General features: G+C 40.9%; 2 protein-coding genes across 3 annotated transcripts in view; one reads left to right on the plus strand and one right to left on the minus strand.

Annotated features, from left to right (window-relative positions):
- The window catches only part of INVS (inversin), a 248,854-nt gene extending 245,940 nt beyond the window's left edge, over positions 1–2,914 (minus strand). Inside the window, exon 1 of the mRNA XM_036737636.1 lies at positions 2,812–2,914. The gene's annotated coding sequence lies outside the window, so the exon portion shown is untranslated. The remainder of the gene's footprint in view (positions 1–2,811) is intronic.
- The window catches only part of ERP44 (endoplasmic reticulum protein 44), a 137,540-nt gene continuing 113,598 nt past the window's right edge, over positions 2,059–26,000 (plus strand). Inside the window, exon 1 of one of the 2 annotated variants that reach the window (XM_036737639.1) lies at positions 2,059–2,085. In XM_036737639.1, coding sequence (XP_036593534.1) covers positions 2,083–2,085 — 3 coding nt within the window. In that variant the 5' untranslated portion in view covers positions 2,059–2,082. Of the gene's footprint in view, positions 2,086–3,094; positions 3,503–26,000 lie in introns of those variants that run through there. The other variant, XM_036737638.1, reaches the window with a different exon arrangement.

Genomic DNA, 26,000 nt, shown 5'->3' on the forward strand with positions numbered 1-26,000 from the left:
CAAATGAGATAACAAATGTACAGGATTTTGCAAACCTTAGAGCACTGTTTAATTGCTTGTTATTATGAGACTGGTCACTTGGTGTAACTGCTCAAGTACCCCTCTGGTATCCAAGAAATGTAAGATTCCCAATATATTTCTAATGTGCTAGAAACACTCTTTGGAGAACCTATGGAAGAAAACAGACTAGACTTTTAAAGGTTTAAAAGGTATGAATGGGTTGCAAACTACACCACTGCATAGAATGCTATCAAAAAAAATCACAGATTCATTTAGTAAAACTGTTTTCTGTCATCTCCTGACACTCCCTAGGAAAATGCAGATTGGTATATTCAGAATGTCTCATGGTTCACATAGCCTAGTACTACGCTGCCCACAGAGGGCCCAAGACATTCTTGGTGGGTGGGCAAAGTTGTCGCCCATGTTCTCCAAATCCTTCCTGAAAGGTTTAAAACAGTACGGTGTAGTGGAAAAATCAGTGGCCTGGGAGTCTGGTTGGTCACCTAATAGGGATACTGTAGAGGTTATGGAGTAAGAGGCTACAAAAATATGACCTCTAAGAGACCTTCCAACCAGAAGAGTTTAGGATTTGGGAGTCAGAAGGAAGCTCAGTGATTCAGGAGTCAATAGACAGGAAATCTTGACTCTACCCCTAACCCCTTTGGGCCTCAGTTTCCACATCAGTTAAATGAGAGGACAGAGTAGATAACCTCTAAGATCCCTTCAGCTCAAACCCTTATATTATGCTATGACTGATTTTACGACTTCACTTGTAAATTCACAAGTAGATTTTCTCTTAAATGAAATCTTAATCTGATGATCATGCTTTGTCCTAAATGCATTTCTATCTGGAATAAATTAGGATTAAGCCATGGATAAAATAAAAATCCCTGTCCTATGCTTTTGTAAGGCTAGCCCAGACAGACTAGGTCTACATGGAAAGAATTCTTTATATCTGAAAGAAGGGCATAGAGTTGGAAGCATCTGTAGTTGCTAACTGAGTGAAAGCAAGTAGTTAAACACAATGCAATGTTACTCATACACTACTATTCAAAGAGTTGAAGGGCTTTGTATAGACTTAGTTTTATACAATTGCCCTCCCTAGGGTAAACGGTAAGGTCCCTATGGGACTGTTTCACTTTTGTCTTAGTGTCCCCACCACTTAACACTTAAACTGGTTTATTGTAAAAGCCTCTAGAGAGAGGGCAAATCAGAGAATTCCAATTTAGTCTCCAAACTACCCCTGGTCAACAAATTAAATCATATTTCTGTTCCTGACATTCAAGGTCCTTCACAATCTGGATCCAATTACGTCTTACTTCAAACTACTCCCCTTTTCATTCTCTACGTTCTCGCCTTACTAGACTACTGTCCATCCTTCTCCTATCTCCACGCCTAGAATGGATTTTCCTCTCCCTACCCTCCCAGACCTGCCAATTTCTGCGAAAGGACTTTTTTTTAAGGCTTAATTGAGGTACTGCTTTCTTCGCAAAATCTTACCCGATATCTCTCAATATAAAGTGATTTCTTATAGTACTTTGCCTGGATAGGCCCTTTTGCCCTTATCACAACCTCCTCTTTTATCAATTTATTTGTGTTCTATTTCTCAAACCCTCGGTCCCATTTGATTGAAAACTCCTTAGGATCAAAGTACACGGTATATCCATCTTTGTATTCCCATCACTAAGCTCTGCACATAGTAGGTACTAACTATATCCGTTGGGAACTGAACTGAATTTTCTTTCTGGTGCCATAACAGTATTTGGAGACAGAAAAATCCAAACTGGTGGAACAGTTTTCAAGCTAGTACCCTTGGGCTACTGCTTAGAAAGATATTCTTTAGATCCAAAAAAACATTTATCAACCTGACTTAGGTCAGTCTGACTGGTTCCAAATAAGCGTCCAGGACCAAGAATCAGAAAACGCAGTTTCCACTGCAAGCACGCCACCACAACCTCGGAGACGCTTAAGATCTGGCAGGGTTGCAGGACAAATCTCTTCAGTCAACCTAGATCATGTTACTCCTCGTCAGTGACAAGGATTACTGGATCGGTCTTTGCTCCAGAGGACGGCTCACTAGCGATGGTAAGGGCCAGCATTCATGCCCACACTGTATTGGGAAGGCTGAAAGCTCGGGCTCACGCTCCGGCAGGAAAGGTCCAGGAGGGATCCCCCTCCCTCAGGATTACGTTTCTGGAAGCATTTCACAGAACCTGAAAACTTTCTTTAGGCTTCGAGCCCATCAGTTGGGTCACTAAAGATGACTACACAAGAAGCACGTGCTCTTATCTGCTAGTAAGAATGAGCTGGCTACTCTAGGTCTACAGGCAGGGCCACTATTTTGGGGGGGGGGGGCGGGCTGGGGAACCAGATTCCGATTCCCTGCCTGGGCTGGCTGGGATTGATGCTATCTTCCAGTTCCTCCCTCCTCCTACCTACTCCCAATGAGCGGATGGACCTGCTCTCCGATCGATCAATATTATTGAAGCACTGCTAGGTACCCGGCACAGCGCTGGGCGCTAGGGATGCAAAAAGGGGCCAAAGACAGCGTCCGCCCTCGTGGGGACTGCGATCCCTGCAGGGAGGGGCAAGTCTAGGCACCTTCCCACCCCTCCAGCCAAGAGAGGAATGGCTCTGCACTGACCGGCCCTGGCCGGGGAGGGAAGAGGGTTTTCCTTATTTGTCATCGTGGGACCCCAGAAATTGGGCACAGGGAGGGTGGGGGGATTTGTTCCCTCGACAGTAGGTGATGAAGGGAAAGCCGCGAGCTCCCCTCAAGGTGATGCCCCGTCCCCCGCGCCCCCGACTCACCCTCACCTCCTCCAGCACAGACATCCCACAGGCAGTTCCACCGAAGTAGGTAAAAGCCCCCCGACCCTCCAGGCCCCAGAGGAATACTTCCGCTCCGAATCCGCCGCCGCCAGTCCCCGCAGAGTTTGGGAAAGAGGGGCGTTAACGGGACACCCCCGGGTGCTTTTCCGGTGCATTCTGGGAATTGTAGTTGCGGCTCGGGCGGACGGGCGCTCTGGCCTAAGGCTCTCCTTTCCTATCCCAAACTGCTGCGCCGGAAAGTGGAGGTAGGGAGGGGGCACGGGGGAGGGCAGGCGGGCAGTGGAATCCGGCGGGCGCCTTCAAGTGCCGCGGTGCCTGTTGGGAAAGCGAGTTCGGGGCTCCCTGACCGAGCCGTGAGGGCTTCGGGACTACAGTTCCCGGCGTGCCCCGGCGTGGCCAGGACCTGGAAGTGAGGGCGTGCGGGCCCTCTTTGGAAGTTGTCCCGGGTGTTAGTTGCCGGAGCCCCGGGTCGAGAGGACGAGGCGCTGCAGTCGCCCGAGGAGCAGCCGCCGCCGCCGCCACCCCGCCACCTCCTCCTTCTCCTCTTCCTGCCCCCGGAGCTTGGCCGCAGCCACCGCCCCCGCCTCTCCCTGCCCGAGACCCCTCCGCTACAATGAAAGCTGCCATCTTCCTGCCCTCCCCCGACCTCCGTTGCTCCCTGCTGCTTTTGGTGAGTGGCTGACACCTCGCCGCTCCTTCAGCCGCCGGCCGGGCCGGGGGCCGCGAGGAACCGCAACTCCACCGGAGGCGCAGCTGCCCGAGCCTCGGGAGGGGAGCCGGCCTGGACCCACCCCCGCCGGCTCCCCGCGCTGCCCCCTCCCCCGGCCGGGGTCTCGCTCCCCCGCGGCCTGCTCCCGCCGGCTGGGCCGGGCCGGGCTAGGGAGCGCAGGGTGGGCCGGGGTTGGGGGTCTGGGGCGGGGGGCAGGAGCCGAGCCCTCTGAGGCGCGGTGGTGGGGGGAGGCCTGACCACCGGATCCTGGGATGGGAGGGAATCCCCAGGCGGCCCCGGCACCGGTGGCTCCCGGGCTGTGGGCTTGAGACGTCTGCGGAGAAGGGAAGGCTGAGGGTCTAAGTGTGAGTGAAACCCTGCAGGCCGGCCCTTCCCCTCCCCAGGACCGGGGGGCGGGGTGGGCAGAGACGCAGGCCCCCACGGTGCAGCCGGGGAGGCAGGGGAGCCGGGCTCGGGGGGCGTGGCCTCTCTCCCTGCGGGGTGGGGGTGCTTGGGGCAGGTCTGTCCCGAAAGACTGTGGTGGGGGAAGCCCCTCAGTGGGAAGCTGACAGGTGCGGCGGCTGGGTCCTTTCCCTCTCTACCCCTTAAACCATGCCCCCTTGGTGGATCCCTCTGTTGTGGCTACATGTGATTGGTTGGAAACACGGAACTTGTGTGGCTGACACTCTGCCCAGGGGGTGGGGGGACGCGCTGGCGGTGCTATTCCTAGATAGCTTGAACCTCCACCCCACCTGAGCCCTTTCTTTCTTCCCGGGGCACTGAGCTAGGTCGGGAGAATGTACCAGGTCTTCTTCATGTCCCCGCCCACCCCGCCTTTAGTTGTGCTGGGACACCCGGAGTTTTTATTTAGGTCTTCTTCACATCTCCTTGTATTGAGGATTAGGTTAGGTTCCCTCATTGATCCACGTCCCCCAAACACACCTTGAGTATGGTGACACTCTAGGTGATCTCTCCTAGACAAGCTTAACTTGGAAGAGGGCCAGGGCTTGCCTGTCCTTTTGTGACGCTGGACTGGGACACAGTGGGTATTTATGAGGGTGCTGCGTTAGAAACTATTCTAACCTTAATGGAATTGTAGAATGTTAGAGCTGGAAGGGGCCCTAGAGACCATCTTACTCAGCTTTCTCATTTTTGCAGATGAGAAAAAGGGGCTGAGGTTAAAGAATTTACTCGGGCTTACAGTGAGTGTCACTGCTGAGACTAGAATACCAGTTCAGTTCAGCTAACATTAAGGACTCATCATGTGTAAGCGGTTCTACTGGTTCTGCTACAGTGTGCTAAGTTTTAGTATTGTTTATATTTGAAGAGTTTTAAATGAGGTAAAAAGATAGTTTATAAGAGATCTCCAGTCAGGGAATCCAGCTTGGTGGGTGAGATTACCTCTGGGCTCCCCTGAAACCCAGGTAGAAATTCCTCTACAAGACTTCAGGTCTTAGAGACTAAAGAGTTTGACTTTTTTTTTTAAAGGAAAAATATTACAAAAATTCAAACAAGGTATTAAAACAGTGTAAAAAAATAAAGGTTATATAAAATGTAATTGATTATTAAATAAAATGGAAGAAACATTCATTGCTTTTTCTGAGATAGAAGAACTGGTGACTGTGGAAGAAAATAATTTTAATATTGAAAACTTCTTAAAAGAACTCTGTCTGTTGTATTAGCAATATTTTTAAAAGTGGAAGTTTCCCTATCAGGAGTTTCCAACAATAGTGAAACCACAAGTTTCATGTCTGAGGCAAGAGAGGCCAATCCCCTCATTTTACAGCTTAGGAAACTGATGCTTCAGGAGGTTAAGTTACTTGTTCAAGGTCACAGATATTAAAGGTCTGAGGCAGAATTTGAACCCAGGTCTCCTCACTCCAAAGCCAGTGCTTTTTTTCACTGTATCAAGCTGCTTGGTATAAACTGAAATGTAGTTTGCAGATATATTCCCATTCCGAATTGGTATTATTACTTGATGACATACTAATTTTAGCCACTATTCAGTCTGAATTTATTTTTGAGAAGCCACATTAGGTCCGTAGTGAGATGTGATAGGTGACAAATGGAATTGTTCTTTAACTTCACAGAGGCAGTGATTGAGAGGCTGCTTCTTTCCCAAGTATTCTAGTCTAGAGGTAACCTGACAACAACCTCTTTTGTGTAAAAAAGATACTTCTGTGTCCTTTTATGGGACCTGAGGGTCCTGTCTTTACAGATCACTGGCACAGATCACAACTCATCTGTTTGTGGCTCTGTACATGGAACGTATGAAGGGGAAAACATAAAAAATTAGAAAATATGAAAAATATTGTCTAGGAAAACTACAACAGATAGAGTTTCTTAGAAGGTTTTGTCTGGTTCAGACCACAGCAATTTGACAGACCTATTGAAGAAGATTGAGAAAAGATGAATGAGTCACAGTGTTTCTGGAAAGGAACCTTGGATACCTACTTCAAACCATAAATGAGCAGAAATGCCCTCTGCGGCAATATTCCTTAAAAATGCTTTATGCAGCCTTTGCTAGGGAACCTTTGAAGAGGGGAATTCACTATTTCCTGTATCCCTTTTCACTTATTATGAAGTTTTCCCTTTATTGGTTAAGTTTTGCAAATGGAATTTGTTTCTTTCCAACTATACATTGCTCCTATTTCTGGGTCTTGGACCAAGTAAAGGAGTCCAATGCCTCCTCTGCATGTCAGCCCTTTAAATCCTTAATCAAAAACTGTAGTATGTCCCCTTCTTTTCCCCCCTTCTCACCCTCAATTATTTTTCTCATCCAGGAAAAATATCTTCAGTTCACTTGGTATGGTTTCAAGTCTTCTTACCATCCTGGTTGTTCTTCTCTGAATATGTTCTAGCTTGTCAAGATTCTTCTTAAAATGTATTCCTTAGATTGAACTTAGTGCTTTCTTCCATTGTGGTCTCACCAGAGTAGAGAACCTGGGATTGTTACCTCCCTTTTTCTGAACATTGTCCAATTCAGTTAAACATTTCTTGGGTTTCTGTTTTGTGGACTTCATGCTAGGGACACGAGGACAAAAAATGGAACAGTCCCCTGCCCTCAAGGGCAGGAATACTACATATACACTGATAAGCAAATACAAGAGAATTGAATAAAGGAGAGAACATTGATAATTGGGTACAAAACAAAACAAAACAAAGGGTTTAGGACATAGGTTCTTACTCTTTTTGTGTGTCTTGGTACCTATTGGCGGTTTAGTGAAGTCCATTGACTCCCTTCTCAGAATAGTAATTTTTAGATGAATAAAATATTCAGGATTACAAAGGAAACCAATTATATGCAAGTATGGTTTTCCAAATATGTAAAAAAATCATAGAGCCCAGGTTAAGAACCCCTAGTTTCACAGAAGGTAAAACCTGAGCTGAGCCTTAAAGGAAGCTATGGATTCTGAGAAGGGGAGCGTTTCAGGTATGGAGGACAGCTTGTGGAAATGCAAAATGCTTGGGGTTGGGGAGAAGGTGGTAAAAAGTATATTGAGGTCAGGGAACAGTTAGTACTCCAGTACGACTCGATTTTACAGTATATGACAGGGAATATTGGGAGATAAAGTTGGAAAAGTAGTTTTCCTAGCACCAGGTTGTTGAGATAATTGAATACATAGGTATAGATGACCTTGTTACTTGGGGAGAGAAAAACACAAATACGTGAAGGTGGTAAAAAGTATATTGAGGTCAGGGAACAGTTAGTACTCCAGTACGACTCGATTTTACAGTATATGACAGGGAATATTGGGAGATAAAGTTGGAAAAGTAGTTTTCCTAGCACCAGGTTGTTGAGATAATTGAATACATAGGTATAGATGACCTTGTTACTTGGGGAGAGAACATAGAAGATTGGATTCTTGAAGGATACCCTTCCTTTGTGTGGGGTTGGGGGGAGAAGGAGGAAGTAGAGATGAATGATAAAAGTAGGAGAAAGTTATGGAAGGCTTGGAGAAACCAGAAGAGGAGTGGTCATCACTGTCAAAAGTTAAGTGGAGATAGTGAGAAGAGACCATCCTTTCTAGGAACGTAGACTAGCTATCCCGCCCTAAATTCTATGTTGATCTCCAGTCTCACATTTCCACCTGCCTTTCAGACGTCTTGAATTGGATGTCCAGGAGACATCTTGACGTGTCCAAAATATAATTCATTATTTTCCTCCCTAAATCCTCTTTTCTACCCCCCACCTTATCCATTACTGTAGACATATCCTCCTAGTCCCTCAGGCCTGAAATCTAGGAGTCATCCTGGATTCCTTACTGTCTCCCCCTTCACATATCCAAGCCGTTGCCAAGGCCTGTCAATTTCACCTCGGCAACATCTCTCCAATACTCCACCTTCTCTCCTCTGACGCAGCCGCCATTCTAATGGAGGCCACCTCATTATTGCAAGAGCCTGCTGGTAGGTTTGTCTGCTTCGAGTCTCTTCTTACTCCAGTCCATCTCCTCTATTCAGCCACCAAAGTGGTTTTCCTAAAGTGGAGGTCCAATCATGTCACACAATACACACCCCTACTCAGTAAACTCCAGTGGCTCCCTGTCTCCTTCAGGATTAAATACAAAATGTCTGTTTGGCACTCAAAGCCTTTCATGATCTAGCCTCCTCCTAACTTTCCAGACTTCTTACACCTTACTCACCACCACATACTCTTCAGTTCAGTGACACTGATTTCCTAGCTGTTTCATGAACAAGACACACCATCTCTCAGCCCTGGGCATTTTTCTGGCTGTCCTCCATGCCTGGAATGCTCTCCTTCCTCCATTTTCACTCCTGACCTCCCTAGCTTTCTTTAAGTCCCAAGTAAAATCCCATATTTTACAAGAAGCCTTCTCCAACCTCTCTCAATTCCATTGACTTCCCTCTGTTAATTATTTCCTATTTATCCTGTGTATAGCTTGCTTTATATATGTTTGTTTGAATGTTGTCTTCCTCCACTAGACTATAAGCTCCTTGAGGCCAGGGACTGGCCAGAGAAAGGGAGTGATAGCCCAAGTTACTAGAAAAGGATGGAAGGGAATGAGATAGAGGGCACAAATTGTTAACCTTGACAAAAAAGGACCTTTTTCTCTGAGTTTGGAGCAAAGGATTATGAAAATGGGGAGTAGGAGGAATGGTAGAGTTCAAATTGGGCCTTTACCTTCTCTATGTAAAGTAAGAAGGCAGGGTGTGTTTTTTTTTTCCCCCTGAAAGAGAAAGAGGAGTAATTTTAGGGAATGGAGTAAAGAAGAAGCTTGGAATGCCATGTATTAACTTTTTTCTACCTGCCCTGTCCTACTCTGCGCTCATTGAGCTTGCAGTCCATTACTGTGTGTCAGTATTTTTCACATGAACTGTTGACTAGCCATGTTTCTCCACCCTGTATTTCTGTAGTTGAATTTCCAAATCTAAGACTAAGGTTTTATAGTATTTGTACTTATAAAATTTTACCTTTCCAGATTTGGTTTGTTTTAGATTCTAGACAGTTGAGGTTTTTTGATCCTAGCGATTGAAGTTTTTTGATTAGCCATTGTTAAAACTTCTCCCAGTTTTTTATGTCAAGCCAAAACTTGAAAACCGTACTATCTAAAGTTGTTTATAGAAATGTTGACTAGAACAGGGCCAAGGGCAGAAATTTTGTGGCATTCCTATAGAGACCTCCTTTCAGGTTGACATCTACCCATTAATCAGTCACTACTCTGGTGGTGTGCTTGTTTATTTAATCAGTTTTCATACTTATCTGACTACACTACCTAGTACATATCATTTAATCTTATCTACAATAACTTCATGGGAGACTTTATCAGTAAATTAAAAAATTAATTCTGCAGTAAAGTTAATGAGAGTACAAATCAGCCTTGTTTTTCACTAAATATTCAGTAAGGAAATTGAGCTTTTTAATAAGGCTGTTGTCTGTTCATTCAACAGGTAGTTAAATGCTAACTCTAAGCAAAGCATTGTGGTAGGCATTCTAGGGTGTAAGTCTCTGGTTTTTGTGCTCAAGGAGCTTAGAATCTCATTCAGAAGACAAGGCATAGACATGAAAATATGAGAAACATACTGTATTTCCCCATGTATAAAATGGACCCTTTTTCGAAAAATTTGAGGTCTAAAAACTGGGTGAGTCTTATACAGTGGTTGTAGATTTTTTTACTTGAATTTCCTGCTTTTTCCACGCTTGTTGTTTTTGTGCTCATTGTTTCGCATTTGTTACCGGTATATTAGGTTACGTTTTACCACGTTCTGCCCAGAAATGGCTCAAAAAAGATTTTCATGCAGTGCTGAATTCAAATTAAAAGTGATCCAGTTTGCAAAAGTGAATGGAAATTGTGCTGCTGAACATAAGATTGGCCCTCCTCCAACTGAGAAAACAATCCAAGACTGGCTACAGGAAGAAGAAACCTTACTGAAAATGCCACGGCAGAAGAAGGCCATGAGAGGCAAGTGAGCAAAATGGCTTGATTTAGAGGGAATTGAAGATATGGATTGAAGAGCAAAGGGCAATTGGAATTCCTGTGTCCGTAAAGATGGTTCAGCATGAGGCAAGAAAAGCTGATGAAAAAGAAGTTACTGATTTCAAAGAAGGACACAATTGGTGCTTCAGGTTCATGAAATGGAATGGACTAAGCATGCGTACATGCCCCAGACTTGCCCAAAAGATGCCTGAAAGCTATGAGCAGAAGGTCCTTGAATTTCATCGTATTATTGTATGAATTTTATGATAAATAAAACTTGAGTTCAATAACTTTATATAATACTTTTTTTTTTCAAATTTTGGGCCCCAAAATTAAGGTGCGTCTTATACATGGGGAAATATGGTAACTCCTCAGGTGAGAGGTACAGACAATAAATGCCATTGGAGGGCAGGGAAAGGAGAGACAGTACAGTGTCGTAGATCACTAGACTTAGAGCTAAAAAACCAGCATTCTTGTTTCTGTTTTGCCATTTACTAGCTGTGTGACTTCTGGTCAAGTCACTTCACCTTTCTTGGCCTGAGTTTCTTCGTCTATACATTGAGGGCATTTAACTAGATTATCTTTAATTCAGTGTTGTAGGTTTGGTTTGGTTTTTTTTTTTCGGGGGGAGGGAGCAGGTGTAGTGGGAAGGATGAGCTTCATTATGAATCTGTTGAGTTTGAAGTGCCAAAGAGACATCCAGGTGGAGGCATCCAGGGTGGCATTAAGCTCTGACATTCTTGGATTCTGAGAGGACACTATAAGTTAACGTGGTCAGTAAAAGCTTCAAGGGGTAAGGTAGATGTGGAACTGGAATTAGAAGGATAACTAAGATTTGAGTGGGCAAAGATAAGGAGATTGGGAGGGTTTTAAAAAAGAGAAGTTAAAGGAACAAAGGGATGGGAATGTGCACGTTCTGTTGGGGACAGCGAGCAATGTCAACTTAGAACTGAACTTTTGTGTTGTAGGAAATAAAAAGCAGGTAGGTTACAGTCATACTGTGTTAAGTCTCTTGAATCCTAAGCTTAATAGTTTGGTCTTGATTCAGTAGGCTTTGATAATCCACTGAAAGCTCATCAGCAGGATACTGGCGGGATAAAAGTGATCGGATAAAAGATTAGAAAATTATCTTGAGAGATGTGTGCAAGAAGCTTTAGAGAAAAGAGATTCTGAAGATAGGGCTTTATTTTAGTAGGCTAGATATGTGGATGGCAAAGTGAATAGGAAGAAAGTCGTTGTTGCGAGAGAAAGTAGAGAGGTGTATCAATCAACTGGAATATTGGGGCCTAAAGGATGAATGAGCTGGGGAGAAGAGTAATGTGAAAAATGACTTTAAGTTCATTTTGTTGAATGGGGGTAGATTGTTTATCCCATTGTGACTAGCAAATTATTTTAACCCTCTTAGAGTACAGAATGTTTTATGATAAATATACAGAATGTATATTTGTTATCACTCAGTGCAAACTAACAACAGATTTTTAAGATCATTGGTTTACATCCCATCTGATCTCCTTTAGGACTTTGCTCCATCAATCTCTTCTCTCAGGCATCTCCAGTGTCCTCTTTGCTGGTTCCTTCTCATCTGTGTACAGACATGCTCAGGTGTCTTTTGTTCAAAAAAACACCTTCCCTTGACTATTCTCCGTGAATTGTGTAGTCCTTGCTCTGGCTCAGTATTAACATTGAGACCTTTACAAGGGTCTGAAGTTTAAAGCCAGAAAGGGCTTTCCGTGTCCTCTAGTTCAACCTTCTCGTTTTATAGATTAGGAAACAGGGCAGATGTAAATCATTTCTTGGGGTCTTTTGCATGATTCTTTCCCAAGATTACACCATTTTAAGTTTGTGTTTACTTGCTTTGTTAAAACAAAATTTAAGTATAAAAATAATGGTTTTGTCTCTGTCTGTGAAAACTAGATTTCAAAATAATTAAAGCGAACGGTTACAGTTATCCATAAAAGTGCTTTATGTTCTCAGCAAATACTGTTGTAGAAATTAATGAGGCGTTACCTGTCATCCTGTGGACATACAGGATACAATTAAAAGTATCTTTTTGGAACACTTTAAGGACAACGAGGTCTTATGGTTTCTCTTGTGATGAGATGACATCATGTTGGACAAATATCTTTACCTTTCTGGGTCATAGTTTCTTCATATGTAAAAAGAGAGGGTTAGACTTTTAAGATCATTAGGCATCTTCCACCTCTGTGACTCTGTGATGATAGTCCTACTTCTCCATTTATTCACAACTAAACTTCTTGGGGAAAAAAAGTCTACCTACACTCATTGGTCCCACTTCCTCCTCACCTACTCTCTGCAACTCTTTGCAATTTGACATCTTAGTTTTCTCTTCCTCTTTTATTTTTTCCTTCTCAATCTCCTTTACTCTTTTAAGTTTCATCCATAGCCTTCTTTTGTTTCTCTACATTCTTTTCCTTGCTAACATGCCCATAGTTTCAATTACCCCAGAGTTCTACGTCCAAATTTGGTTCTTCTCATCACCAGGCCTGTATGTCTAACTGCCTGCAAGATGTGGATATCCCACTGATAGCTCAAACTTAATGTATCTAAAACAGAGTTTGTCATTCCCCCAGAATATGCTTTTCCTTCAAAGTTTACTATTTTTGTTGGTGGTACCACCCAGTCACAGGTTGGAACTTGGTGTTAATTTTGGTCTTTCTTCCCCCTCTCCTTTCATGGCTAGTTAGCTACCCAGTTTTGTTGATTTCATCTCAGCCTTGACTCTACTAACTTCTCTCTGGTCCAACTTCTAAGCCCTGAATACAGATATTAATTACTACTCATTTGGAGAATTGCAGTGGTGGGTAATAGGGGAACGAGGGAGGGGAGCCAACATTTATTAAGCAACCCTGACAACAACCCTGTTATTATTATGCCCATTTGACAGTTGAGCGGACCGAGGCAGACAGAGGTTAAATGACTTGCCCAGGGTCACACAACTAAAAATCTGAGGTTCTATTTGAACTCTCTCCTTTCTGATTCCATACCCAGCGCTCTATCCAGTTTGCCACCTAGCTGCCTCAGTAGGCCTTTCTCACTCTGTTTTCCCTTCAGTTCTTCCTGTTGTTGCCAGACTGATATCTGACCATCACTCTGCACAGTCTTCCAGTGATTCTCCGTTGCCTATTAAAGTTCAGTCTTTTAGCCTAGCATTCAAAGTTCTCTACAGTCATTTTATTTACATTTTCCCTCCTATAATTGTCTTTTTTTTTATCATGAACTTGACAATTATCAAGAAACATAAACATTTCAATATACAAAGAAAAAAAAGAGATATCTGCATATGAAATTAGGAACTTCTGTTAAATGACATACCTCAAATATTTCCTTTCTCTACTTGTTGTTTGTTAGTTGTGTCTGACTTTTCGTGACTCTATTCGGGGTTTTCTTGGCAAAAATGCTGAAGTTGTTTGCCATTTCTTCCCCCAATTCATTTTACAGATGAAGAATCTGAGGCAGACAGGGTTAAGTGACTTGTCCAGGGTCACACAGCTAGCAAATGTCTGAGACCGGATTTGAATTCAGGTCTTCCAGACTTTAGGTCTGGCACTCTATCCACTCTGCCATTTAGTTTCTTGCCTTTTATTCATATTATTTGCTATCCCAGGAATGCTTTTTGATCCCAGGATAACTCAAATATCACCTCTTTGTTGAAGCTTTTCTTGATCCCTTAGACTTAGTCAATTATGATCTTACTCCTTGCACCTCACATTTATCCCTTTCTTGCACTTGCTATTGTATTATTTTATATTACAGTTATTCGCATATATATTTATCCTTCTATTTGACTGGAAGTAAGCTCCATAGGATGAAGAACCCTGTCTTATCTAAGTTTTATATCTCCCTCAAAGTGTAGCCTCGTTCAGTACGTAGGAAATTAATAAATGTTTGTTGAATTTGAAACTTAAAGTGAGTGGTTACTATATGTGTTCTGTGAATATCACATGTATGTATCTTACATTTGGAATAGCAAAAAATACATCTTTATACCCCTATGTGTTCAATGGTGGCAGTATATAAGAAGAGACAAATATATTACTTATATAAAGTTAGGATCACATGAGTGTTTGGGACACTATAAAAACATTTACTTGAAATTGTCTACCCTTAAACCTGCTCTTTATGTCTGTCTTTTGGTGGCAAAGATTTGCTCTTAAGTGGTGATTTTTTTCCCTCTCTTACTAAATTACACTTTCATCTGTGGAGAAAGATTATATATTTCTATAAAATAATCCTTTTTCAAGCAGCTAGTCATTTATAATAAGTCAGGGATTTATTTTTAAAATGATTTTGAGTGCTTGGGTAATTGAGAGTGATGGCTTTCCATGCAAAGGAAATGATACCTTTCATCCTACACAGCACAAAATGCATTTGCTGCATTTTTATTTATACCACTTAGCAAGAAGACTCCCTTTACTTATATTAGTATTTTAAAATGTTTGTATTAAAAGCAAAAACATATACTATGATTTTTATTTATATCAATCTTAATTGAGCTTGCCACTATTTTGACATCTGTGTCACAACTTATAGGAAAAAATGTGATAAGTACTTCAAGGAACCATTAATTATTTAGTTCTCATATAATAAAGAGTCACGTTACTGTAACCCACATTACAGATGGCCAGAAAAGCCGCATAAATGCCATCTGTTAAAACTCGGAAAGATTGTCATTGCCGTGGCCATGTGCTTCCAAATCGCACCCCGTGGTGCAAGAGTCAGATGCTTGACAGCCCACTTCTCTTCTTCTGTTTATCATTTTACATACATAGGCGCCATACCGCAAAATCTAACCCGTGAGAACATGCATCCAGTTGTACAGCCTCTAATTCGTTATCTTTGGAAGCAACCCTTAAGTCATATGATACATGGACAAATCTTGTACCTGAATTGCTAGAAGAATCCAAATACTGTATATATGTTTAGAGTCTTCAGAGTATTGGAATGCCCATAGCGATCATATGCCTTTCACAGAGCCCTACTGTGATGATGCCTTATCATGGCTTGGAGCTGACCCTGGGTTCTTAAAGGCTACGCCAGTGGTGTGCAAGTTTTGAAAGATTCTCTTGACTGAATGACCTCTAGTACCATCTCAGCAACATGCCACATATGTTCTCAGAAGACCAGACTAGATAAGTATGAAGAGGCTCACCATCAGTAGTCAGGCCACTGAATAATTAATATTTTGACAGTGGCAACACATGAAACAAAGACAGTTACAAAATAGCCCTCTGTCTTGTTTGGTCCCTTATACTTTTGTAGTGTTGAGGTTGGAGGATGCTAGACCCATCCAAAACATTGCTTAATTAAATCAGCGCATTTGACATAAGATCCTTCTCCAGTGATCGGTGCTTGACATGCTGTAAACCATATCAGTATTGATAGTCTTGTTATGAATGAGACCAGAACATAAAAGGAAGTTGTAGATAAGCAAAGGATGGCATATAGTCTCTCCCTAAAGGAAGGCAAATAAGAGTTGGCAATTTTTATCATGTGTTCAAAGAATGGAATGCAATTATGTGGCATAGGAAGTTGTGTTGTATTGGTATAGTGAAATAGAATCTCATACTCAGTGAAATAGCTCTTGTGTATACGTTGAGATCACACAAAATTGCTTGATAGTTGCACCAACAGTAATTTTATTCAACCCTCTAACTTGTCATTAAATAAAATGAAAACATATATTTGCTATGAAGAATGTACAGCATACAGTTCAAATGGAAAAAGGAGTCCCCATAGATAAGAGTTCCTCTGATTGTTCTCATTTGAGGATGACATTTTACTGATTGTTGGATCAAGTTCTGGAACACTGAAGAATCTCCTTAATAGTTTAACAACTCAAAATTCAAAATCAGAATTACACAGAATACTGTAGTACATAAAGAATGCAGTTGGATGGACAGCTTACTGAATTAGTTCATTAATACATTCTGTATATCTTAAACACTGCAGATGGACAGTGACCTAGAATTGTATTGCGTTAGGGAAATAGTACCCTATTTTTAACGACCCTAAGCTTTTCCCACAAACAGAACTCTATATTTAAAAACATTCATGTCGTTTTTTGTCTACATTTCCTACATCTCTCCCTTAGTTATCCTTTATATCCAAGAAGAAGAAAGAGGCAAAAACAGTTCACTAAAGAAAACCAATACATAAGTCAGATTTAATATTATATGCACTCATAGTCTGGTTCTTCCTCAGCCCCCAAAAGAGATAGAGCCAGTGCTTTTATTAAAAAATGTTATATGTCCTGCGAGGGCCTCGTTTTGTTCCAGTCCTAAACCTGAACCATCTGTCTGCTCTGAATCAACCCTGGCCCAGAACGCTCTTTCTTTTTAGAAATAAAGAAATTGAGACCCATAGAGGCCAAGTAACTTAACACTCTTCTCCAGACCCCCCCCCCCCACCAAAAAATGCATTTTAGTGCTATGTCAGTAGTATTTAGAATGCAAGTCACCAGTCTTCCCAATGCCATACTTAGCAAAGCTGCAACTGCCACAGAATAACATCAGTAGAATAGCTCTGGGTCTGCCTGGGGAGCAATCTTGGACAAGGAAACAATTAACTTCAACTATGAAACTTTGAAGTTATTTATGACATATCCCTTCACTTTTTCATATTGTCTATATGTTTTAGAATTAGATTAATGTACTTACAATATGTTGAATATTAGTCTTTTGTAACTACCATAAAAATTCCAAATTAGCAGACATTGGTTATCGATCTACTTTATCAGATTAGGATCAGACTGCGGTAACAGATGTTCCACATGAGGCTGCTGGTGCACTTTACCCCTCTTATGTAAATATGTCGCAGGACATGTAGACTAGCTTTTGCACATCATAGAAGTTTTTTTATATATGTAGAATGCAGGAAGATTGATTTTTCCCTATACCTTCCCTTAAGATAGTGTTCTACAATATGAAGTTTACATATTTAGAGATGGACTAGAAAAACTGAAATAGTGATTGGCTAATCTATGATAGGAATATTTAAAACTGTGGTTATATTATGTATATCGGGATATCACGTACTTCTGATATTTTAGGTATGGGAACTTCCTTCCACTCGAAATTCTCTCTACAGCTTAGCATTTGGAATTGGCAGGAAAAGCCATCACTTTGAGACTATGATAAATCTCTCCAAACAAAACTAGACTGGTTGTACCTGTCAAGTGACAGAACCAGATGCACAGTTTATCATCAGGCCCATACTTAATGTCTTTCTAGCCTGCCAGATCTTGTGCTCTAATGATGTAGCTATCCTTCAAGAGAGACCTCAGAGTCAGATCCCATATCATGATAAAGCTTTGAAGCAGAACCATAGTTGGAGATTATTTGGGCAAAGAAAAATACATGTTACTCATTAGTTTTCAAATATTGATAAGTTACCCTCATCCTCTGTATATAATTGTTGTATTGGTTTACTTTGAACATTTGTTAAGAGCCTGCTCTGTTTCATACTGGCACAATAGATAAAATCTTTAGATAATTCAAAATTCCTGGGCTCATAGGAACTTATTAGGAGAATATGATATGTACTGACTTATCTTCTATTATGAGATGTACTGACAGTGTGCTAGGCAAGGCCATCCAGAGTTAAGGTCATTACAGATTGGGAAGATCAGATAAGGAATAGTGGGGACAAGAGGATCTTTGAAGTATCTTTCAGTCTTCTGATTTTCTTAATATTTTTTTGGAGGCGGTTGCATTTATTTAAAGGCTGTGAAGTGGGAAAAAGAGAAAGGGGATTCCAATTGTAGGCAGTAGGACGGCAAAAGTATGAAAGGGGCGAAACATTGGATGGGTACTTGAGGGACAATGAGTAGTTGATTTTTGCTGGAATGTAGGTTAGTAGTAGGAAATAATGTTGCAGAGGAAGAATGTTGGCACCAGTTTGTAAAGGGACCTTTATTGTACTTTATGGTCTTTGTATTTGTTCTTGTGTGATTTTTAAGCTAAATTGTAAACTTTTCTTTTTGAAGATAGGAATCATGCTATAATTTTCTGTTTTTCTTCTACAACATAATAGATACTCAATACGTAGAAGTTGGTTGATATTTTAAAATAATAATAATTATGGTAATATCTGGCAATTTGTTAAATACTTCCTCTGGGTGTTTATTTAACTTAGAACAGAACTAAAACACTGGTCCTTTCATCACAGATAACACTTTTAAACTCAGGCAGCAATTTGACAAATGCTTGTCATTGCTACCATTTTTTTTGCATCAGAAAGTAGGTTGCTTATTTTGTTCCAAGCTAGTGATAGAGTAAATCTCTAAGAATTCCTTGCTGTATGTTGTTCTTATATGTGTCTTGAACAGTGATGTGACTTAATATGCTTCAGCTTCTTCAATGTGGTTTCATTACTGTGGGGCTCCTTTCAATGAATCAAAGCCCCGCATTACTTTAGTAGACCATCTTCGTGAATAGCAATTCACGACTAAATTCACGACTAAAAAAAAGTTCTTTACCTAAGTCAGGTTAAACTTGTCATTGGATAAGAAGCATATGTTCTATCACTGTCCTTTGCTAATTCCGTACTTTAAACCTTTCTATCCTGGTAATAATACCTTGGAGATATGGGAGTTTGCACTTTACTAGAATGGTCTTGAAGAATTTTGATGAACTAGAAGTAGGGGTTGAGTTGGATAGAACAGCCTAAATAGTCCTAAAATTAACAAGTAAACCCAGGGCTTCCTCTCCACCAAAGAGCTTAGAAAGGGTTCCTTACCCATTTGGAGTTTCTCCTGGGAATTAGAGGTTGGGAAGTTATTAGGCAGTGTTAGATTGAATAATTCTGTATTTGGAGCCTTACATGCAATACTAAGTAGTTTTAGTGAGGATGGCTACAATATTTTTTAAAGGCTTTATGACAGGTATTTTTCTTATTTTTGGAGACCATTTTTTTTTTTGCCCATTTCTGAATTGTGATTTTGTTCTTGATTGAAGTTGCTGGAAATGTAATCACCAGAAAAAGGGGACATTTTTGGTTAAGTGGATCTTGGGCAAATTTGTATTAATAACTAGCCTGTCCTTTGAAAAGAGGGTCAATTTCTTTTAACCGTACTCATCTAGTATTTGTCATAGCACAATTAGGAAGAAAGCATGAAGACAAAGGCACCTCTAATCCAGTGTGCACTCATGGCCGGCTGGCAGGGCTGATAGGGACAGGGTGGCACAGAGTCACAGTGGCAGCATCTGTGGGGAGGATGGGAAATGCCAAAGAATAGCGCTGTGATCGTGATCACCTCTTTCATTGCTTCTCTTCAGAAGGCCGATTATGAGGTCAGAACTTAAGAGCATTTTGTTGCTGTTTGATTGGTTTAGTGTGTTCATGATTCCCTTAGGTAGAGGTGATTATGAAATTGCCACAGATTATATTAGTGTGCTGGGGTGTGATAACCTCTAAGTATGATTTGTTCCCTACTTGAGGTATTTGTACCACAGTACTTCTTTAATAGATCCATGGGGATCCTCTCTTAATGCTGTGGATCCCAACCAACAACATGTGCTTTGTAATTCTTGTCTATGTCTTTCCATAAATCTTCTACAGTACATCCCCGCAACATTTTGGGGAGGTCTTCTAGGTCTCTTGACATTATTTGGCTACCAGAGCTACGTGTGACCCATTCATCTCTTATTTTATGGTCTGACTACATGACCCGGCACACCTCCATTTCTAGTTACACATTTCTTTTACACTACTCACATTGGGGTTCAGTAAATGTTTGTTGATGAAATTTATAGCAAATTCTGAGAAAGGGTGGTGCTGCACATATATATGTGTTTTAACATAGGAAGTACAATGTGTAGGATTCAAACTTTGAAGGTTATTCTAGTTAGAAGTTTATCATACTTTGTTTTTTTAAGCAATAGGAAAAAAATTTAAAAAAACCAACTTTTGCTTGTTTGTGAGTAGTTTCCTTGTATCCAGCCAAATAGTAATGTATTCTATATGGTGTGTATCAGTGTGTGTACCAGTGCTTTCCGTGGGATTCAATGTAATTTATCGTATCTATTTAGTGTAAGTTCTGTTCTCTGTTCTGTTGTGACTGTTGGTATTTTTCCCAAATACAGAAACTAAGATGTACCATTAGTAATTAATGTTTTGGCATAGTTGGATTTAAAATTTGTGATTTTGTTCTTAATTGATATTAACTGTTGGAGAAATTTCTTTGTTCATGCTAAATAAACCGGCATAGAAACCACAGCCCATGCAACAATGAGGATAACATATTGCAGAATTATTATTTTTTAATAATAATAAAGAATAAAAAAATTATTTTTTTTAGCCAGATATGATTTCATTGGTGTAAGGAACTCCAGATGAGGAACTTGATTTAACGACACATATTCTCTGTAGTTTATTCTTGGGAGCTTTGTGGGGCACTGAGATGTTAATGGATTTGTCTAGTGTTATATAACCTGTATATAGCAGAAGCAAGACTTGAACCCAAGAAGCCAGCTCTCTCTTCTTTATACTACACTGTTGTATCAATAAGGCAGTAATCACAATGTAGATGATAATTGTCAAAATGCCTATGTGGTTCTGTGTCGCAAAGTATACAAGACTCTTCACATAGAAGATAGAAGAAGTAAACCATTTATTCAGACACCAGAGAACCATGTCCCACAAGCCATTTATCCAATCTATCAGAGCAGTAAAAGATTCCACACAATATCATAACATGGAGCCTTGCTGTCCCAAAACCTCTCCTACCCCCTGCTGGGGTCTTCCCAAAAACAAACACACAGTACAGCTAAGTCACAGTCTGTTCAGCTCTAGCTGTCATGATGGCCATTAGCAGCCATAGCTGCTCTCTCTCTCTCCTTCACTCTCTCATTTCCTGTCAGGAAGCTCCTCCTACCACATGTGACTTAGGCTTCCCACAGGTCACATGGCCTATTAATGGGTAGGAAAGATCTTCAAATATAAATTGCTGCTACAGACTATGGAGAATATGTAATTATGATTTAAAAACAAAAAAATTAGACTTTCTGTGGACTTTGTGAATTTTCTAATTTTAAGAGCCTAGAAATTATACACAGGTAACGTTTTCTCATCCGGTCCATATCTGTAGATTTTCTGTCCACATGTCTACTTTCACTTAATGTATGCTTGTCTTTTTTAATCCAGCCTGAGCTAGTAGACAAAGCATTGAGCCAGAAGTCAGAAGACCCGGGTTCTAAATCTTTGAGCCATTTGCTAAGAGTTCCCTCTCCTCTCCTCATTCACGTGTCTTTCCTCACCATCTCCTCCTTTACTTCTTATCAAATACATAATCCTGTCGATGGCATCCATTCATCTTCATAACCCTAGCATGCTTCTTCTCCTCACCACTGTATTGGTAATTTAGGTGGGACTTTCTTACTGTTTTAGAATGCTAAATTAAGTATCTTTGAGTCTTACTAGGTACAAAGCCCCAGGATGGTTAGCAAACTAGTTTCCTAGTTTGAGAGAGGCGGGAAGCACCCAGGGCCCTAAGGGGAGTTGCTAAGATCAGAGCCAATAGTATGCACCTAAGTTCTGGTTGTTGAGATGACGTATGATGACATCTAAAGACTGTATAAAAAGAGAGAACAGAGTTGTTTGCTTGGGGCTCTGAGCCACAGGAGGAGTGGCATGTGACTCTGGGCCAGCCATTGTTGAAGAGCTCCCCAGCTTGTCAACCCAGATGTTGGTGGTTTCTTGGTAACTATGAATTGTGATCTGGTCTGTTTATATTGTGTATGTTTGTAACTTGTTTGTATTTGCTCTGAAGTTCAGGTTGCTGGCTTTTCCTCCTGAACTAAGTGAATGATATTTGTATGTTGGATTGAAATAAGATTGTTAACCCCCTAACTTTCCTTTCCTTAGTAAAGCAGATCAAAAGAACTTGTGCTGGCAGCATTCTTGTTAGTGTTGGCCTTTCACCCCCACAACAGCTGCTAGCTGAATTGTTGCTACAGTCACCCCCTTCTAGTCTTCTTTCACATTAAGGGTCTGCTGTCCCTCCCATACCCTTTGATCCAGTAACACTGGCTTTCTTGTTTTCCTCCAAGACACTCTCAGCTTTGGTCGTTTTCACTTGTTTTCCCCTATCCTGTGTCACATGAAGAGGTTCTCCTTTCCAAGGCAAAAACCCTTCTACATGGACCTTTGCTCTCATTCCATCCAGATTGACTCCTTCTGTTATACCCATTCTCTCATGAATCCTCTTTCTCTCCTTATCTACTGACTGTTTCCTTGCTACCTACAAACATTTCTATGTCTCCCTCATCTTTAAAAAAAAATTCTCACTTGATCCTCCCATCACCCTAAGTGTTTTATGTCTCTTCTGTTTTTGGGGCAAAACTTGAAAAGGCAACCCACAATCATTCCCTCTACTTTCCTCTCTTCTCACTCTCTTGTAAATCCAGCTTCACCTAATGGCCTTTTCTCTGCAGCATTTGACATTGTCAGTCACTCTCTTCTGTTTCTCCTCCTACCTGTATGAACATTTTTAGTTTGCTGAATTTTTATTTAGGTAACATCCACTAATTATGGGTGGCTCCTAATGGTCTGTCCTGGGTCCTCTTTTCTTTTCTCACTATACTATTTCATGATTCTCATATTCGTTACTTATCCATACCTAACTTTTCTCCTGACCCCCAGTCTTACATTACCAACTGCCTATCAGACATCTCAAATAAAATGTCCAAATGCATAAAACATCTCAAACTCAACAGGTCCAAAACATACTTCATTATCTTTCCTCCCAAGCTCTCCCCTCTCCCGTTTCCCTGTTACTGTCAAGGGCACCACCATTCCGTTATCCAGGCTTACAACCAAGGCATTGTCTTCCACTTTTCACTCTTACCCCACATATCCAGTCTGTTGCCAAGTCTTGTCACTTCTACCTTACAGTATCTTTTACGTATGCCCTCTTTTCTCTTCTGACACTGCCACCAACCTCTGGCCTCAATCCCTCTGCATTCCAACCTGTTCTTCACTCAGCTGGTAAAGTGATTTTCCTAAAGGTCAGGTCTGACCATATCATTCCCATATTTGGTAAACTGCATTGGCGCCAAGTCACCTCCAAGATTAAATACAACAACCTCTTTGGCACCCATAGCTCTTCATAATCTAGCCCTCTTCCCTCCCCCCTAGTCTTCTTTCACATTACTTGTCTCCTCTTCTCCCCTTTCCCCAATACTCTTTGAGCCAATAACTGTGCCCCTCCCCCAAGACACTCTCAGCTTTGGTCATTTTCCCTTTCTTTCTCCCGTGCCTGGAATGATCTCCCTTTTAACATTTCCCTTCTATCTTGCCTGGGTTCCTTCAAGTCTCAGTTCATATCTCACTTTCTGTGAAAGGCCTTTGTTGCTCTCCATCCCTTCAGCCTCACTGCAACCTCCACACACATTGATATTGCTTTCCCTCTGAAGATACCTCTTATTTTCACTATGTAATGTATCTTGTATATACATAGTTGTTTGCATGTTATCACCCCCATTAGAATGTGAGCTCTTTGAGGTCAGGGACCATGTTTTTGCTTTAGTTTGTATGCCTGACACTTAGCACAGTGACTGGCACATACTAGGTATTTAATAAATGCTTGCTGACTGTTGACTGACTGACTGATGCTGCTACCAACAAGCTTTGTGACCTTGGACAAATTCCTGATCTTATAGGAAAAGCGGTCCTGGATTTGGAGTCAGAGAAACCCTGCATTCAAATCCTACTTCAGTGATCTTGGGCAAGTTACTTAAGCTCACTGGGCCTCAGTGTCTTCATTTTTACAATAAGAGGGTCAGACTAGAAAATCTTTAAGTTTCCCCCTAGTCTTAAAATTCTAAAATTTTCCTAACTTTTCCTTGTCCACCTTGTCTGGGGTTGCAGCATCCTTTCTGTGAATGTTGAAAGTCTGTACAGTTAGTAGTAAGGAGAGGGACCGAGCTTAATGAGAAATGAGGTCATGAAACAGTGTCTATGGATTAGGAGTAACGCTGGACTGGGAACTTTTCCTCTGTTTCTTGTTTGTAACTATAATACTTTGGGCAGTTCTAGATATTCTTTTTTTTCCTAATAATTATTTGTGTTATATTGTGTTTTGTTAAATATTTCTCAATTATCTTTTAATCTAGTTCGCTTTAATAGAGAGTACTGGCGCTCCACAAGCTGCGTGTATGAAATCTTCCCCTAACACTATTTCAACATTTCAAACACAAAGCACTAAAATCAGGAATGAACTTTTGTTAACCGAAGATTTATCTTTATAAGGGAAGGAACAAATTTCTTATTATGGATTTGGTAGTGGAAAATTGGCAAAGAAAGTGATAGCCCCAGGCCCTATAATAAGAGACTTTAAATGAATTAGTTCTGAACCTGTGTATTGACTCATCTCATTAATTCTCAAATAGGTTAACCTTTTATGAACTATGGATTACAAGCCTCAGGGTGGAAAACAGGTCTAGAGCTCTCACTTCCTTTCTAACTCTCAGAGCCCAAATCACAAAGTACCTATTAGGGCATCTGCTTTTATTAATTCAACATTCAACAACCTACTATGTGAAAGATTCAAATAAATATGGTAAAAAGGAATGTATGTGGAACACAAAGGAGACATCTAGGTAAAATGTAGTGAAAAATTTCAGGTTAAGAGATCATTTTTATTTGGAGGAGGCAGGGAAGTCTTCATGGAGGTCACATTTGGACTGAGTTTTCAAGAAAGGAAAGAATATCAAGATGGGGGAGGGGAGATGAAAAACAGGGGGAGTTCATTCTAAATGTGGGCAGCTAGGTGGTTCAGTGGATAGTGTGCCAGGCCTGGAGTCAGGAAGACTGATCTTTCTAAACTCAGATCTGGCCTCAGACACTTACTAGCTGTGTGACCCGGGCAAGCCACTTAACCCTGTTTGCCTCAGTTCCTCATCTATAAAATGAGCTGGAGAAGGAAATGGCAAACCAAGAAAAGCCAAAAAGGGGTCACGAAGGGTCAATCATGACTGAAAAACGACTTACGGACAATCCAGACATGAGGAGCAGCATAGAAAAAAAGGGCAGAGGGCTTAAGTTCAGTGTTAACAGTTTGTTAGCTAAATACCTAGTATGGTCATGAAAAATAAAAATAATAACAATAGTTCCCATTTAAACACCAAAGTGACTCTGTAAAAAAGATAATGCAAGTATTGTCACTGCCATTTCGCAAATGAGAAAACAGAGGCTCAAAGATGTTTTGTGATCTGCCCAAAATTACATGAGGAAGCATTCAAATAAGGATTTCTCAGTTCAGTGTTCTGACGGCTGCGCTACACTGACTCACCAGTTTCCTTGAAGAGAACTCATTACTTTCGGTCACCTTGCAGTTGTTTAATAAAGTAGAAGAGGCAACACAGCATTGTAGTGGACAGACCCGGATTTAAAACCTACCTCAGGTGCTTTTTAGCTTGGGATGCTTACTTAGCTGTGTGAACTGGACCAGTCATTTAAACTCTTAGCCTCAATCAATAGCAGCATCTACCTCACTGTAAGGTGAGGTTCGAATCTGATAATGTATGCAAAGTGATTTACCAAGCTTAAAGCACTGAAAAGATAATAGTTACTAATATCACTATAGGTGCAGGCTAAAGCCAAAATAAAAGTACCAGGATGGGGTTCTTCAAGAAATGGGTATTTCTGTAGATCCTGGAAAAAAAGGTTTCTCCTCCTCCCACACTAAACTTATGCATTTACATTAGTGTCATTCCATATATCTTTTCTTAACATTTAAATTTTTTTTCTCATATGCATGTAAAATTTTTTTAACATTCATTTATTTTTTTTTAATTTTGAGTTCTAAATTCTATCCCTTCTTTCCTTCATGTGATCTCCCTCTACTTGAGAAGGCAAGTAATTTGTTCTATATTATACATGTGCAGTCATGGAAAACATTTGCATATTAGCCATGTTGCAAAAGAAAATACCAAAAAAACCCAAACCAAAACAAGAAAAGTAAAGTAAGAAAAAAAGTTACTTCAGTATGCATTCAGAATCCA

This window comes from Trichosurus vulpecula, chromosome 9 (genome assembly GCF_011100635.1).
Source record: "Trichosurus vulpecula isolate mTriVul1 chromosome 9, mTriVul1.pri, whole genome shotgun sequence".
In the NCBI taxonomy this organism is placed as follows: Eukaryota; Metazoa; Chordata; class Mammalia; order Diprotodontia; family Phalangeridae; genus Trichosurus; species Trichosurus vulpecula.